The 14,560-nt window shown below is 42.0% G+C and overlaps 1 protein-coding gene across 1 annotated transcript in view; it reads left to right on the top strand.

The window, feature by feature from the left end:
* Positions 1 to 14,560, top strand: part of TDRD3 (tudor domain containing 3) — a 517,375-nt gene that overhangs the window by 124,816 nt on the left and 377,999 nt on the right. Inside the window, exons 2-3 of the mRNA XM_069758172.1 lie at positions 176 to 260; positions 4,725 to 4,790. Of these exons, the coding sequence (XP_069614273.1) occupies positions 176 to 260; positions 4,725 to 4,790 (151 nt within the window). The remainder of the gene's footprint in view (positions 1 to 175; positions 261 to 4,724; positions 4,791 to 14,560) is intronic.

Here is a 14,560-nt window from a genome sequence, read left to right as displayed (position 1 = left end):
TCTTCTATTCTAGCTACAACATATCATTGCTTATTGCATATGTTCTTGGCAGCGAACCAGTTAAAAAACTCCTGTATGGATTTTGAAATTAGTACTTATACTCTTTTTTAACATTAGTTTTTTTTTCTACTAAGAAAACCTTCTAATAAAGTATTCTTTACATTTTTTCCAACAGGCATCTTTCTGAAGAGGGATTTGAAGCTTGTAAAGGGTCTTCAGATAAACTGACTAGAAGTGCAATTATCCTCATTGCTCTCAATGTAAGTATCTCTTTTAATTTGCTTTTAGCAGTGCAGAGCTATTACCAGTGTAATATTATGTTGTACTCCTCATTCTGTTCTAAAATAAATGTATGCAGTGATGCAATATTTTGGCAGTATGTGTTTTTGTGTGTTCTTGTTCTGTGTCTGCATACATGTCAGTTATATATAAGGTAGAATTACCCGTTTTCCTTCCATCAAAAACCTATAATAATAATCTTTATTTTTATATTTACTATATACTACGTCTATATACTACATGGCTGCTATATACTACGTGGACAGTACTATATACTACATGGCTGCTATATACTACGTGGGCAGTACTATATACTACATGACTGCTATATACTACGTGGGCAGTACTATATACTACATGGCTGCTATATACTACGTGGGCAGTACTATATACTACATGGCTGCTATATACTACGTGGGTAGTACTATATACTACATGGCTGCTATATACTACGTGGGCAGTACTATATACTACATGGCTGCTATATACTACGTGGGCAGTACTATATACTACATGGCTGCTATATACTACGTGGGCAGTGTTATATACTGTACTACATGGCTGCTATATACTACGTGGACAGTACTATATACTACATGGCTGCTATATACGTGTGCAGTACTATATACTACATGGCTGCTATATACTACGTGGGCAGTACTATATACTACATGGCTACTATATACTACGTGGGCAGTGTTATATACTACATGGCTGCTGTATACTACGTGGCTTGTGTTAGATACTGGGTGGGCTGCGTTATATACAACGCATCGGGTATTCTACAATATGTATGTATGTATGTATATAGCAGCCACATACTATATAGCACAGGCCACGTACTATTTGTATGCTATATACTACATGGCTCCTATATACCACGTGGCCTGTGCTATATAGTATGTGGCTGCTATATACATACATATTCTAGAATACCCGATGCGTTCGAATCGGGCCACCATCTAGTATATACGTACATACATACATTTATGCCCAACAGCCCGCCTCTGACTGCAAATATGCCAATATATACAATATGCAGTCAGTTTCTGACTCCACAGGACTGATTGCTGCACAAAATAAACCTATTTCAACTGATTGTTTCTAAAACTTTTTCAATGCGAAGAATAATTTATTTTGTGAATATTCTGTTAGAGGAAAAGATTATTAAAGATAATTAATCCTTTTTCCTTAAATGTATGTAAGTACAGGTTTGCAGATAAAAAGCCGTAAAGATACTTAATAACCCTTGTCCCATCACACTTCATCTCCCACGGAGCTGAAATTGTTCTCTGCTGGATGCCAGCTGCTTATGTTAATTATTGCATGCTACTACAAATGACTTGTGCTACAGCACAGCAATTGGCTTAATTCTACGCTTTAGTGACTTCCAAACTAAAGCAGCGGAACAAGACTATAACTCAGAATGTCTGTCACACAAGTCAGTTAATGCTGCAAATGGTTCAGATTTCTTTTTTTTTAGGCTTTGTTTTGGCCCCAATGTCCAGACCACACACTGGGAGTATAAATAGTATGGTTTAGCCTGAAGCATTTAGACAGTGGCTCTAATTTCTGCTTGATTCCCACGCATAGTGCACTCCAATAAGTCTATGGATTATGTATGATCATTGGTATGTAGTACAGAAAAAAAAATCTTTGATTGTAGAGTCTCTCATCTCAGAGAATCGGCCGCTTACGCAAATGACGCTCTGATCAAACTCTGATCAAAGTTTGATGAGATTGTCGGCATAGTGTGATCTGATTCTCTTTGATGAGAGAATTGGAGCACACTGAGGAGAAGATGGAGACCAAAATTTCTCCATTGTGTCAGTGTGTAGAAGTCTGACTGCATTCAGATGTCATCCGAGTGCAGTCAAATGTTTAATGTGATCCTCAAAGGCACTTTTGAGGAAAAAGCATTTAACAATGGCTGAAGATATGAACATATCGGTCAGGAGCTGATGATCTAGTTTGTAGTGTCAAACCTGCAGCGTCCAGCTGTTACAGCATAGTGGATGGGATTTCAAGAAATCCCATGCCCACTATGTGTCCACAGATGCCTGCGGCTTACCCGCGTTTCTTCAGACCGCAGCATGTCAATTTCTCTTGCGGAGATGCTAAAGAAATTTCACCCCTAGAATGTATTAATCCGCACGGTTCAATGAACACATTCAGAGTTACCTGCGTTCAATAGACTGCAGCGGACATGCACTGCGTCCAAATCGCTGCTACTTCCGGATCATGTGCACCTGGCCTAAGACTCTGTGGATGGGTCACAAATGCTGTAGTGCTGTAGTGTAGCAAGAAATCCGCTCTTTCATTGGGTGACATTATTGTTAAGCATCCTGTAAACTGGACATGTGCTGCTGAGAAAAAACGACAGCCTATGTACACAGAACGATCTATCACTGATTTCTCTGTGTCCATGGGAGGTCTTAACAGGTTATTAAATGACCACCATTCATCAAACAAGTAGCCGATTAACCGTCATATATTGGGCGCCAGCAACAAGTGCAAACCCACCAAAACGCACAGAAATGTAAGATCCGTCAGATCTTACAGACAGATGAGCTTCCTGTTTAAAGACACAGATATGTTGTTAGGATTGAACTAATTTTAGTCCACACATCTGCTCTAAACATCTGTCCTAAAAGTCTGAAAATAAAGCCTTTTTATTCCATATAATGGATTTTTCTTTCAGAGCCGTAGATGTTAGTACAGTACAATCATTCTGATTGGCGGACAAATCAGTCTCTTAAGACATTAAGCCAGATTTAAACTAGATAAAATGGCCAGTTATACATACCAACCTAGACTGAAACGAGACTGTCTGGACAGAAATTGGTCACATATCTATATATGTAGAAGCATCCTACACAGAATGATTTTGTGCATTATTTATTTATTTTTTTACGCAATTCCACAGCGCTTTACATACACTATCAGCACTTTCCCCATTGGGGCTCACAATCTAGATTCCCTATCAGTATGTCTTTGCATATAATAGTTGTTCAGCAGCACATGTTCTGTTTGCACTGGACAATGTGCTGCTGAAAACGATGATTTTTAAGCCAGCACAAATTATTTTGCTCTGTCATCTGGTGTTTGGCACCATATCCCTAGGAAAGCTTATTCTTCAATTACAGGCCTTCAAAATGTGCCGGAAAAGAGCAGCTCAATATATTCTGGCCCAAGGAGGGGGGTCCTATGATATCCCAGTTTGCACTGTGCCCTACCGCTTTGTGGAGGATTTTGTGTTTTCTACATCCAGAATGCGCTAGAGGAAAATTTGACACATTTTTGTTTAGATGGAAAAGTAATATACACTTTATTTTAATTTGTGATTTCATTTATACCAGTTTCTTCAAAAATACCAGTTTATACAAAATCTATTGGGCAGCAGGAGGTCTCACCCTCATGTGAGAAAAGTGAATTGAGGCATTAAAATATAAAATGTAACGGCTTTTGCACAAGATTTGGGGTGCTGATATTCTGGCATAAAGTCTGTTACGTTCCCCTCTAGGTGTGTTCAGGACAGGTTTGTGATCTGTCCATATCGATATGTTTTGTTCCTTCATTATGGTATGTAGGCAGCATTCACACAACCTTACTTTTGGTCCAAATGTGGTCTGTGAAAACACTGACCCCAAACAGACCGCACTAGAACCAATGTTATCCAATTAGGCTGTTCATATCATTATTTTTCCACAGACCAAATCTGCACTTGAAGAAAAATGGTTGCAGTATGCAATAGCGTCTTCCGTATGTCGGATGAAACTCGCCCGTTTAGGTTTGAGTGCAGAAAAAAAAAAAAATTCAGATCCTATACAGATCAACTGCATTGCAGCTGATTTTTTTTTTCTTTTTAAAACAAACCTATTGTCCATTCTTTAACATAGGAAACTGTATTTGGTCTCGTAAAATTTGATAACTGCTGATGCAGAAAAATGGACGCCATGGGTGAAAAATGTGACGCAGCAGATTCAAAACTGCGTCACATCTGTAAGGAACAAATAAGCTACATGTGCATGAGATTTCAGAAGCCTCATTCACTTTAATAGGACAAGTCAAATGCTGCATGTGAATATGCTTTTAGTGTGAGGGCCGTCTCGAAGACCCTACAGATGAATATGACTTTGGTTCCCGAGGGCTGAGCTAGGCGTCCATGACGGAGCTTGATGGATGTAGCATCTACATCATAAAGGATCCCTCAGCCTCCGCAGCCGTACCCCATTGTACAGCTACGCATGTAGCGCTCGCTCCTGCTGATGTATGCTGGGACTTGTGGAGTTGAATGCTTACACAAATTAAAGCTATTAAATCTGTGGCTTTCCTGTCAGATCCTTCGCTGTGTCTTATACCTGCCTGGCACACTGCGTCCCTTCACTTTCTCCATTGTCACAAAGCACATCACTACTGAACGTTTCCTTTTTTCTATTTTTCAGACAGACCTTAGAAGCATCGGGAAGAAGTTTCTCCCCAGCGACATAAATGGAGGAAAAGTAGAGAAGGTAACGAGCAGTCCAGCTTTTTCTTCATTCCCTTTTTCCTAACCTCATTGTCACGGCGGTGTGTTACATGTGGGAAGCTGAATCCTCTTCTATTCCCTCCTTTCTAGGATGGAGGCACTTTTTATATGAGGTCACTTCTCGGGGGAGTCTAGAAGAGGAATTGTGTTAGAATTGCGTGCCACCGCTATTGACCTCTTGTGTGTCGCCAGAGCAGCAGCTTTGGCTTGTCTGTGCGCGGGGCTGATGGAAGATGCACACCAGTGTTTTATTAATGCTTCTGAGAGGATTTAGTTTGTGAGGTAAATCAGAGCTGACTGGCGGTGAGAGGTTTTGGTGCGCTGTGCGTTGCCAGCTGTTTCTATTTGTTTGTCAGCTGGGGCTGCAGGGTTTGACTGGATTCGTGACAAGTGAGCCACCTTCAATAATTAGGAGAGGGGCAGCCGGGGGTCCGCAGGCCGGCCATACGCCCTATGTAAAGACCGTCTTAAAAATAAGTCTGCTAATGTAACAGATGCACCATTCATTAGCAGCACTGTGTGGGCCCAGGAAATCCAAAGGCTGGAAAGCTTATTTTCTATTTTCACGTCTCCTTTTTTTGTGGCTTCTGAGCGCCAGCTAGTTGTGTTATCTTACGGGGGTACGATGCCGCCTCCTCATGAGCAGCACTCCGTTTCTTTATTGTAACAGATTTGCTTATTATAATCACAGTAATCCGTTTGCTCGCCAAGTCAGAAAAGCGTTTTAATAAAACGAAAGCCCCATGCAAATAAAATGCCCGATCACCATTTTACAGCAGGAGAGCGGCTCTTTATTATACATGTATAGTGCATTGCTGGACGTCAGAAAACACTGTTACCCATAGGGGCTTTCTCCAGCGAGCGGTACGGAGGTTACAATATTAATAAAACATAACTTATTATTTTCTATAAAATCAAATTTCCTATGCAGCAAGCTATTCCCTGGCATACAAAGCAGGTGAACATATGGCAAGTTTAGAAATAATTGCTAAAAGGGAATGGTGCAGAGCTATGAACGTGTGAGGGGCTCAAAGTGCCGGCAGTCCTATGTTCTTGTGCTCTTCTCATACAAAGTTTTCTGGTTAATTTTGTTACCAAGTTTATAGTTTTGTTCACTCTTGGGTTGAGGATTCTATTCCTATAATGGTCACAATGGTCTCCTTCATTATTTAGAAGCCACTCCCTTTTTCTTCTGGAGGTGAGGAGTGCTGGTGACCTTACATCGACTGGCACTTGCTAGGACTCATGCTAGGAAGAGTGCTTCCTGGTCTGACCAGGTTCTCCCCGATATGGCATAATAATAACTTACCGGAATTTGTGGCACTGGGGGTATTACCAGAAAGGCAGACAGTGGGAATTCAATATGTGTATCAGATAATTGAGCAGGGAAAATCATTTTCTCGATTGCAGGCAGAGTTTGGTCTCGGGCCTAAGGGGGAATATTATTATTTATTATTATTATTATTATTATACATTTTTATAGCGCCATTTATTCCATGGCGCTTTACATGTGAATACGGGGCAAATATAGACAAATACATTAAACATATCAGTATTTGCGGATGAGGCACGCATTTGGGGCTCAGAATAGGGATGGAAATGCCAGTATTCAAAGGGATATAGTGTTTGAATGTGTGTGTGGTGAGGGGACTACTAGGGGGTTTATTTCTACTCTTTATAGAGACTTACTGCATACTTACCTTCTGGGGGATCACGGCGAGAGCTAGGTGGGAGAGAGATGTGGGCCCAATGGAGAATGAAACTTGGGAATCGGTGCTGGAATGGGTACCAAGGCTGTCACTGAGCGAACCGTATAGGCTTTCACAACTCTATGTGATACACAGAGTCTATAAATCTCCAGAAGTATTGTTCAAGGCAGGTTTGCCTGATGACTCTGAATGCCCGAGGTGTAGGTCCGCAGATGCTGACATATTTCATATGATGTGGACATGTCCGAGACTGGCTGCTTTTTGGTTGGTGGTTTTGAGTCGAGTGGAAGGTGCGTACAAATGTATGGTGCCAAGAGACCCGATAGTGTGCTTGTTGGGATGCGTGGATGAGATTGGAGTGGATAACGATCTGAAGACAGCCATTGCCAGATTACTGTATATGGCTCGAAAGGTAATAGCGCGAAATTGGATTAAGGATGAGCCGCCTACAAGAAGGGAATTCCTTCAGTATGTAAAACAGGGCCTGATATTAGAAGAAGGGATTTATAAGAAAAGAGGGGAAATAGAAACCTTCCACAAATTGTGGTCTTCGTGGCTTGCCATGGGATAGGCTCACTATAAAAGAAGGGTGTATAATATGAGGCATGCAGATCTACATGAGATGATAGTAACTCTATAAACCTGATGGTTAAGTTATTAAAAGAGGTGGGCTGTCTGTTTGGGAGGGGGTGGATTAAGTTGGGAATGGGGGGGGGTCTGTTTTGGGGTGAAAACTCTGTATTGAAATATAAGAATGCAATAAGTTAATTGTCATGTGATCCTAAATAAAAATTTATTTGAGTAAAAAAAAAAAAAGAAAAGGAAGAGTGCTTCCTTACAGTCACATCACTGCCAACCTCTAAATAGGATTCTGTCACGTGGTTTTTGCTACCCCATCTAAGAGCAGCATAATGTAGGGGCAGAGACCCTGATTCCAGTGACTTATCAGTTACTGAGCTTCTTGCTGTAGATTTAATAAAATTGCTGTTTTCTTTGCTGCAGATCTATCAGAGAGACCCTGATTCCAATAATGTATCAGTTACTTAGATGCTTGCTGTAGATTTGATAAAATTGCTGTATTGTTTGCTGCAGATCTATCAGTTCTCTGACTTTTGAGCCGTTTATAACCCCACCCACACCACTGATTGACAGCTTTTTGCCCATGTGCAGTGTACTCAGAAAGCTGCCAATCAGTAGAGGGGACATGATTATACAGAGCTCATGAAGATGGAGGACTACATGGCAGCAGGTTTACTAGTCCTCTAGTGATAAAATCATTGTTTTATCAGCAGGAGATTATTAGAACTACACTAATCAGCCCAGTAACACCTCACTGTAATTAGGGTCTCTGCCCCTACTTTATCCTTTTCTCAGATTACATAGCAACAACTTGTAGAGGAAAGAGGAGTGCGCTGACAAAAGTTCATCCAGGTGGTAAGTATGAAAAAAACCTTTCAATTTCTTGCAAGGCACTTCATAGTAGAACCTGTTCCTTCCTAAAGGCATAGTAGAAAAGAATCACCTCCTCCCTTATAAAGGGGTTGGAGGCGACATTTAAAACACAAGTTATCATTTAACAGCTCATTTAAATTTGGAGCAAATGATTGAATATAAAATTGAGGAAGAAAAAAATTAATAAACATGCATACAGACATAATAAACATTTTTTTAACCCTCCATGGCAAACAATTGGTGACAAAATTCCTATAAGGGTACGCTCACATCTGTGTATAAAATTGGCAATTTCAATGTGAGAATAAATCGCATTGCACGATCTACAATGTTAATCAATTAGGCAGTGTTCATCTGCAAGTTTTTCCTCAACTGGAATTGGGGTGCTGTAAAAATCGCAGCATGCTGCGTATGGCCGCGTAAAACTGGCGAGACTCACCAATGAAAGTCTGTGGGTGCTAGAAAAAAATTGACATCCGATTTGTACACAACCATCTCATAGGAAACCCTACGTTTCATCAGCTGAGTACAGTAAATTCACAACGTGAACCGTCAGAATAAAATAGATATATTGATAGAATAGATAGATTGAAAAATGTCAGTGAGATATATAATTGGTGCAGTTCATGAGTAGTTTAGTGCACATATATTTATAAACAAATCAAAGAAAAAAATGTCATGGAGGTCTCCCTTATTTTTAATATCCAGCTGAGGGAAAGCAGATAGCTGAGTGCTGGTGTTCTAATTCTGGGAAGAGGCCAATATCTATGAAGCTTCCCAGGCTAATAATATCAGCTCATATCTGTCTGTTTTAGTCTTTGCTAATTATTAAAAAGGGGGACCCCGCCAAAAAAAAGATATTGGGTTCTCCATATTTTTAATAACCGCAAAAGCTTAGCAGAAAACTTTGTGCTGATATTAATGGCCTGGAAGGGGCCATGGATATTGGCCCCCTCCCAGACTAATAACACCAACACTTAAATGCCCCTGAAATGACACATCCATTAGATGCACCAATTCTGGCACTTAGCGTTGGCTGTTCCTGCTTGCCCTGCTGTGTTGAAAAATGAAAAATCTATCCCACGACGATCCCCAACTCTGCTACATCCACATGGAGTGTTGAGTGGTGACATGAGTAATCGCTCAGCATGCCAACCGGAACACACTGACAGTAGCTTGTGAATCCAGCTGCGGCGACGAGGGCTGATGTCACTAAGGTTATCGCAGTTCATAGCCAATGAACTGTGGTAACATTACTGACGTCACTCCTGGCAGCGTGAGAAATTTCACCCGACTACACATGTCAGCAAAAGGACTTTTCTCTGTGTGTGTTTATTTCTTTTGACTATGGAGTTAGTTATGGAGGTGTCTGATAGAGACCTCTCATTACTAACTCCTGTGCTTGCATTACATTACACAGCTGACATCAATCCTCAAACCATTACCCCACTTGCGAACACACCAGGGCAAGCTGGAACAGCCAAGGCTAAAAGCCAGAATTGGTGCATCTAATGGATGTGCCATTTCTGGGGCGGCTGAATTCTGGTGTTATTAGTCTGGGATGGTGCCAATATCCATGACCCCTTCCCGTCCTATTCATATCTGCCCACAGCTCTCTGCTTAGCCTTTTCTGTGTATTAAAAATTGTGGGGGTGGGCACGTCATTTTGTTCTTGTTTTGAATCCCCACTTTTTGATAACCAGTAAAGGCTAACTAGAAAGCTGTGAACTGATATTAATAGCCTGAGAAGCTTCATGTTTATGCCCCCTTCCCAGACTATTAAGACCAGCTCTCAGATGTCTGCTTTCCCTCATCTGGTTAATAAAAATAAGGGGGACCCACGCCATTTTTTTTTCAATCATTGATTAGCTAAATACATGTACAGATAACTACGCATGCAAAGCACTGATATATCTCACTGACATATTTCTTAGTATCATCTATCGATCTATATCTGTATATAAGATAGTTTTATTAGTTGGAAAACTATATTGAAATGACAAAGAGGATTACTCTATGTTAAAGCTGATGTTAAAAACAAATTGCATTCCCATGTCATACTGATTCTAGGTGAGAAAAAATGCATGGCACTCTTCTGACACTCTCCAACTTTTCTGGCTGAGAATCCCAGCTACTTTATATACTGAGATGTGTGTACCCTAAGCGCATGTGCAGATGATCCAGAAGTAACCGTGCATGTTTGCTGCGTCCAAAGCACTGCCGTCTATTGAATGCATTTGAATCCTCATGTGATCACTGAACCGTGCGGATTCACCATGTCCAATACATTCTATTGGTGAAATGTCTCTTTCTGAGATGAAATTGACATGCTGCGTTCCGGATTGAAGTGCTGCCACATGTCTGTCTCCATGGGTGATCCGCGGGCACCTGTGGACGCATAGTGGGCATGGGATTTCTTGAAATCCCATCCTCTATGCTGTAACATCTGGCTACTGCAGGTTGGATGCTGCACAAGTACGCAGCATTCTACCCGCAGCATTTACTGATAGTCTGCACATACCCTAAGAGGCATATTCACAAGCTAGGTTTTTGTTAGGATCATTTTTGAGCTGATTCTGCTCTGCAATTTGCATCAAAAACACTTCTAATACAGTATGAATAAGCTGTAAAAGGAAAACCTCCTATAGTGTCACCCCATTTTAGGCCTATAAGCTGCGGCCAACACCATCAGGGGCTTATCTACAACATTCTATAATGCTATAGATAAGCCCCCGATGTAACCTGAAAGATAATAAGAAAAACAAGTTAAATTATACTCACCCAGGCGCGGTTCTGCTCCGGTCCGATGGGCATCGCGGTCCGGGTTCGGCACCTCCCATCTTCATACGATGGTGTCCTCTTCTTTGCTTCCTGACGCAGCTATTGCGCAGGGTACTGCCCTGTTGAGGGCAGAGCAAAGCACTGCAGTGCGCAGGCGCTGGGCCTCTCTGACCTTTCCCGGTGCTTGCGCACTTGCGTACTTTGCTCTGCCCTCAGCAGGGCAGATAAAGTACACCTGCGCCGGAGCCGCGGCAGGCAGCAAAAAAGAGGACATCATCGTATGAAGATGGGAGGCGCCGGACCTGGACCGCGATGCCCATTGGACCGGACCACAGCGGGACCGCCCCCGGGTGAGTATAATTTAACTTGTTTTTCTTATCTTACAGGTTACATCAGGGGCTTTTCTACAGCATTACAGAATGCTGTAGATAACCCCCTGATGGCAATGGCCTTAGCTTATAGGCCTAAAATGGGGTGACAATTTCCCTTTAAAGTGAACCGGTTAGCAGTTTTGGCAGATATATGGCCACCACCTTTCAGGGCTTATCTACAGCATTCTATAATGCTGAGGATAAGCCCCCGGTCTGACCTGAAAGATAAGGAAAATAAGTTTTATTATACTCACCCGGGGGAGGGTGTGGTGGTCCAGTGCGGTCTGGTCTAATGGGTGTCGCAAGTCTGGATCCGGTGCCTCCCATCTTCTTGCGATGCCGCCCTCCTGTTGCTTCATCGCTCCCAGGCATCGCGCTCCTGCGCAGGCATACTTATGGCAAAGTACTGCAGTGCGCAGATGCTGGGCCTCTCTGACCTTTCCCAGCGCCTGCGCTTTCAGGTCGGATCGGGGGCTTATCTACAGCATTATAGAATGCATTATAGAATGCTGTAGATAAGCAATGAAAGGCAGTGGCCATATCTTATATCAGCCAAAACTGCTGACTGGTTCCCTTTAAACTACAGTGTGGGCCATTTATATGGCAACACCTGGGTGGGCCAAGTATTACTATTTATTTATATAGCACCATTAATTCCATGGTGCTTTACATGAGAAGGGGTTACATCAAAATACAAATATCACTTACAGTAAACAAAACTAACAATGACAGACTGATACATTCTACCCTTACATTCTACAGGATGGTGGGGAAGGAGACAGTAGGTCGAGGGTTGCAGTAGCTCCGATGGTGTTGAGGTGGCCGTGTGGTCATTACTGGCTATAAGCTTCTTTGAAGAGATGGGTTTTCAGGTTTCTTTTGAAGGATCCAAATGTGGTGGATAACCGGATGTGTTGTGGCACAGAATTCCAGATGAAGGGGGATATTCGGGAGAAGTCTTGGAGGCGATTGGGTGAGGAGCGAATAAGCGTGGAGGAGAGAAGGAGGTCTTGGGAGGACTGGAGATTACATGAGGGAAGATATTGAGAGATTAGTGTGGAAATATATGGAGGAGAAAGGTTATGGATGGCTTTGTACGTCAGTGTTAGTAGTTTAAACTGGATACGCTGAGGGAATGGGAGCCAGTGAAGGGATTTGCAAAGAGGGGAAGCAGGAGTGTAGCGAGGAGAGAGATTAATTAGTCGGGCAGCAGAGTTAAGGATGGACTGGAGGGGTGCGAGAGTGTTAGAAGATGATGATGAAATAAGGAGCAGGGCATGTCAGCCATAGGGGAACAAGCACATACTTTCTGGGGGCTGCCCGGCATTAGAAGTCTTGTACCTGTGGAACGCAGAGCTCCCCGGCCTCCACAAGCGACCTTCAACCTGGTAAATTGACCTCCAGCTTTATACCTCTAAGCCTTGTACTATTATTGTTATATTTTACTCTGACGGTAACTATTGGTATATTTTTCCTGTATATTTCTTGTAATTACCTAGTGCACCCTTAAGGCAATTAAATCATAAATTAATTTTGGGCTGATCCTTTTATTCCGATTGTGAATCTTAGAATACTCGGCGTGGGTGACAGGGCAGTCTCCCCGGCGGCCATTTGCTGTAGGTGCAGTTCCCTTATTGACCTGAGAGACTTGGAATCCACCTGAAAAACACGTAGTTTGCACATACCCTTAAAAAAGGCACAAGAGCGACTTTACGTTTCCAAGGCAGATATTTCTAGCACAATTATCCTCAATTCACAAGATGCGGCCAATTGATTGCAATGGAAAATCTGAGAACCATATACATAACCGCATGTTTTTATTTTTTGCCCTATAATAATAATAATTTTAATAATAATAATTTTATAATACTAATAATAATAATTTTATTTATATAGCGCCAACATATTCCGCAGCGCTTTACAAATTATAGAGGGGACTTGTACAGACAATAGACATTACAGCATAACAGAAATACAGTTCAAAATAGATACCAAGAGGAATGAGAGCCCTGCTCGCAAGCTTACAAACTATAGGAAAAGGGGAGACATTTGAAAATCACTTTAGTCTGTGATATTATAAATTTCTGTTCCTCAGTGGCAGATTCTAGGGCTTTGAGATCCTCTATGTCCAGTATTTTGTTTTTTGGGGAGATAAGCCACCTGCAGAAGGGCCCGGCAGCAGGCAGATGGTATCCTTCTGAGAAAATATGAACCTGATGCTACAAAATCATGTCAGTTGCATAATTATTAAAATAAAGTGGCAAACCCCTTTAAGTACAATATTTTAAAGATAAAGAAGGTTCAGTTTGTCTGGTAAACCACCAATTATTGTCTTCACATATTTGCAATGTGCCGGCAGCTTGTCTGAGGTGAAGATAATAGAGAAGGTAGCTGTTTCCCATGGCAGCTCTTCCATATAATAGCTACTGTTCTTGCCGTCACTCTCGAACCGCATGCTGCGTGTGTGTAGATGGCAGATCATTACATTTTACACTGAGATTTCTTTCTTCAGGTAGATGAAACCTGAATACTTGGGTAAGAGTTAAAGATTTGTTGCTCGTGTCTAGTTTCCCTACAGAACACAAATCTGTAACTAGAAAGTTCTAAAACTGCTGTATGGGGTAGACAGATTCCAGAAGCTGTGTGCACAGTGCCCCTGGAAATTTGCTGATGGGACCAAAATGTCCTTTTATTTTTCATATGATGTTAACTCAGTGGTCCCCAACTCCAGGCCTCGAGGGCCGCCAACAGTGCAGGTTTTCAGGATTTCTTTAGTATTGCATCGGTGGTAATGTGATCATCTGCACAGGTGATGATTCCAACCCCTGTGCAATACTAAGGAAATCCTGAAAACCTGCACTGTTGGCGACCCTCCAGGCCTGGAGTTGGGGACCACTGACTTAGACAATGAAAACAGTACTGGTGTGTGTGATGAGTATAGCTTGTTTAATCTATATTTATGCAGAACTCTGGAGGCATTAATTGTCCAATAGTGGAATCTGTCATCAGGAATTTATGCCCCAAGCTAAGGGCATGTATGGAACCTGTCAGCACGATTTTGTAGTGTAAAGGAATGGCGCTGTAATACTGATTACATTGATGCCCTTGGTGAAGAAATCTGCTTTGTTCGGTGGATTTCGTTGCACAGGAACAGGACTGTACATTGGATCTTCTCCTCCTTGTGTGCGATCCCCGACCCTCCGACTGCCTCTTGTCTGTCTGTCTGACAGGTCACAACTGAGATTTCGGTGGAGGCAGGTCATTCACAGACTGGAGGCAGGTGGAGGGGATGAGATATTATGGACAGGGAGTAGAAGGCCCCATGTACAGTCCGGCCTTTATGCATCGAAATCTAATTGGCAAAAAAAAACTTCAAATGGTGATTAAAGAGGAACCACAAAGTGGATTTTTGTACCAAAGGTATCAATGTAATTAGAATT

Source organism: Ranitomeya imitator, chromosome 3 (genome assembly GCF_032444005.1).
Source record: "Ranitomeya imitator isolate aRanImi1 chromosome 3, aRanImi1.pri, whole genome shotgun sequence".
NCBI classification, from domain to species: Eukaryota; Metazoa; Chordata; class Amphibia; order Anura; family Dendrobatidae; genus Ranitomeya; species Ranitomeya imitator.
This window is presented reverse-complemented; position numbering and strand designations above follow the sequence as displayed.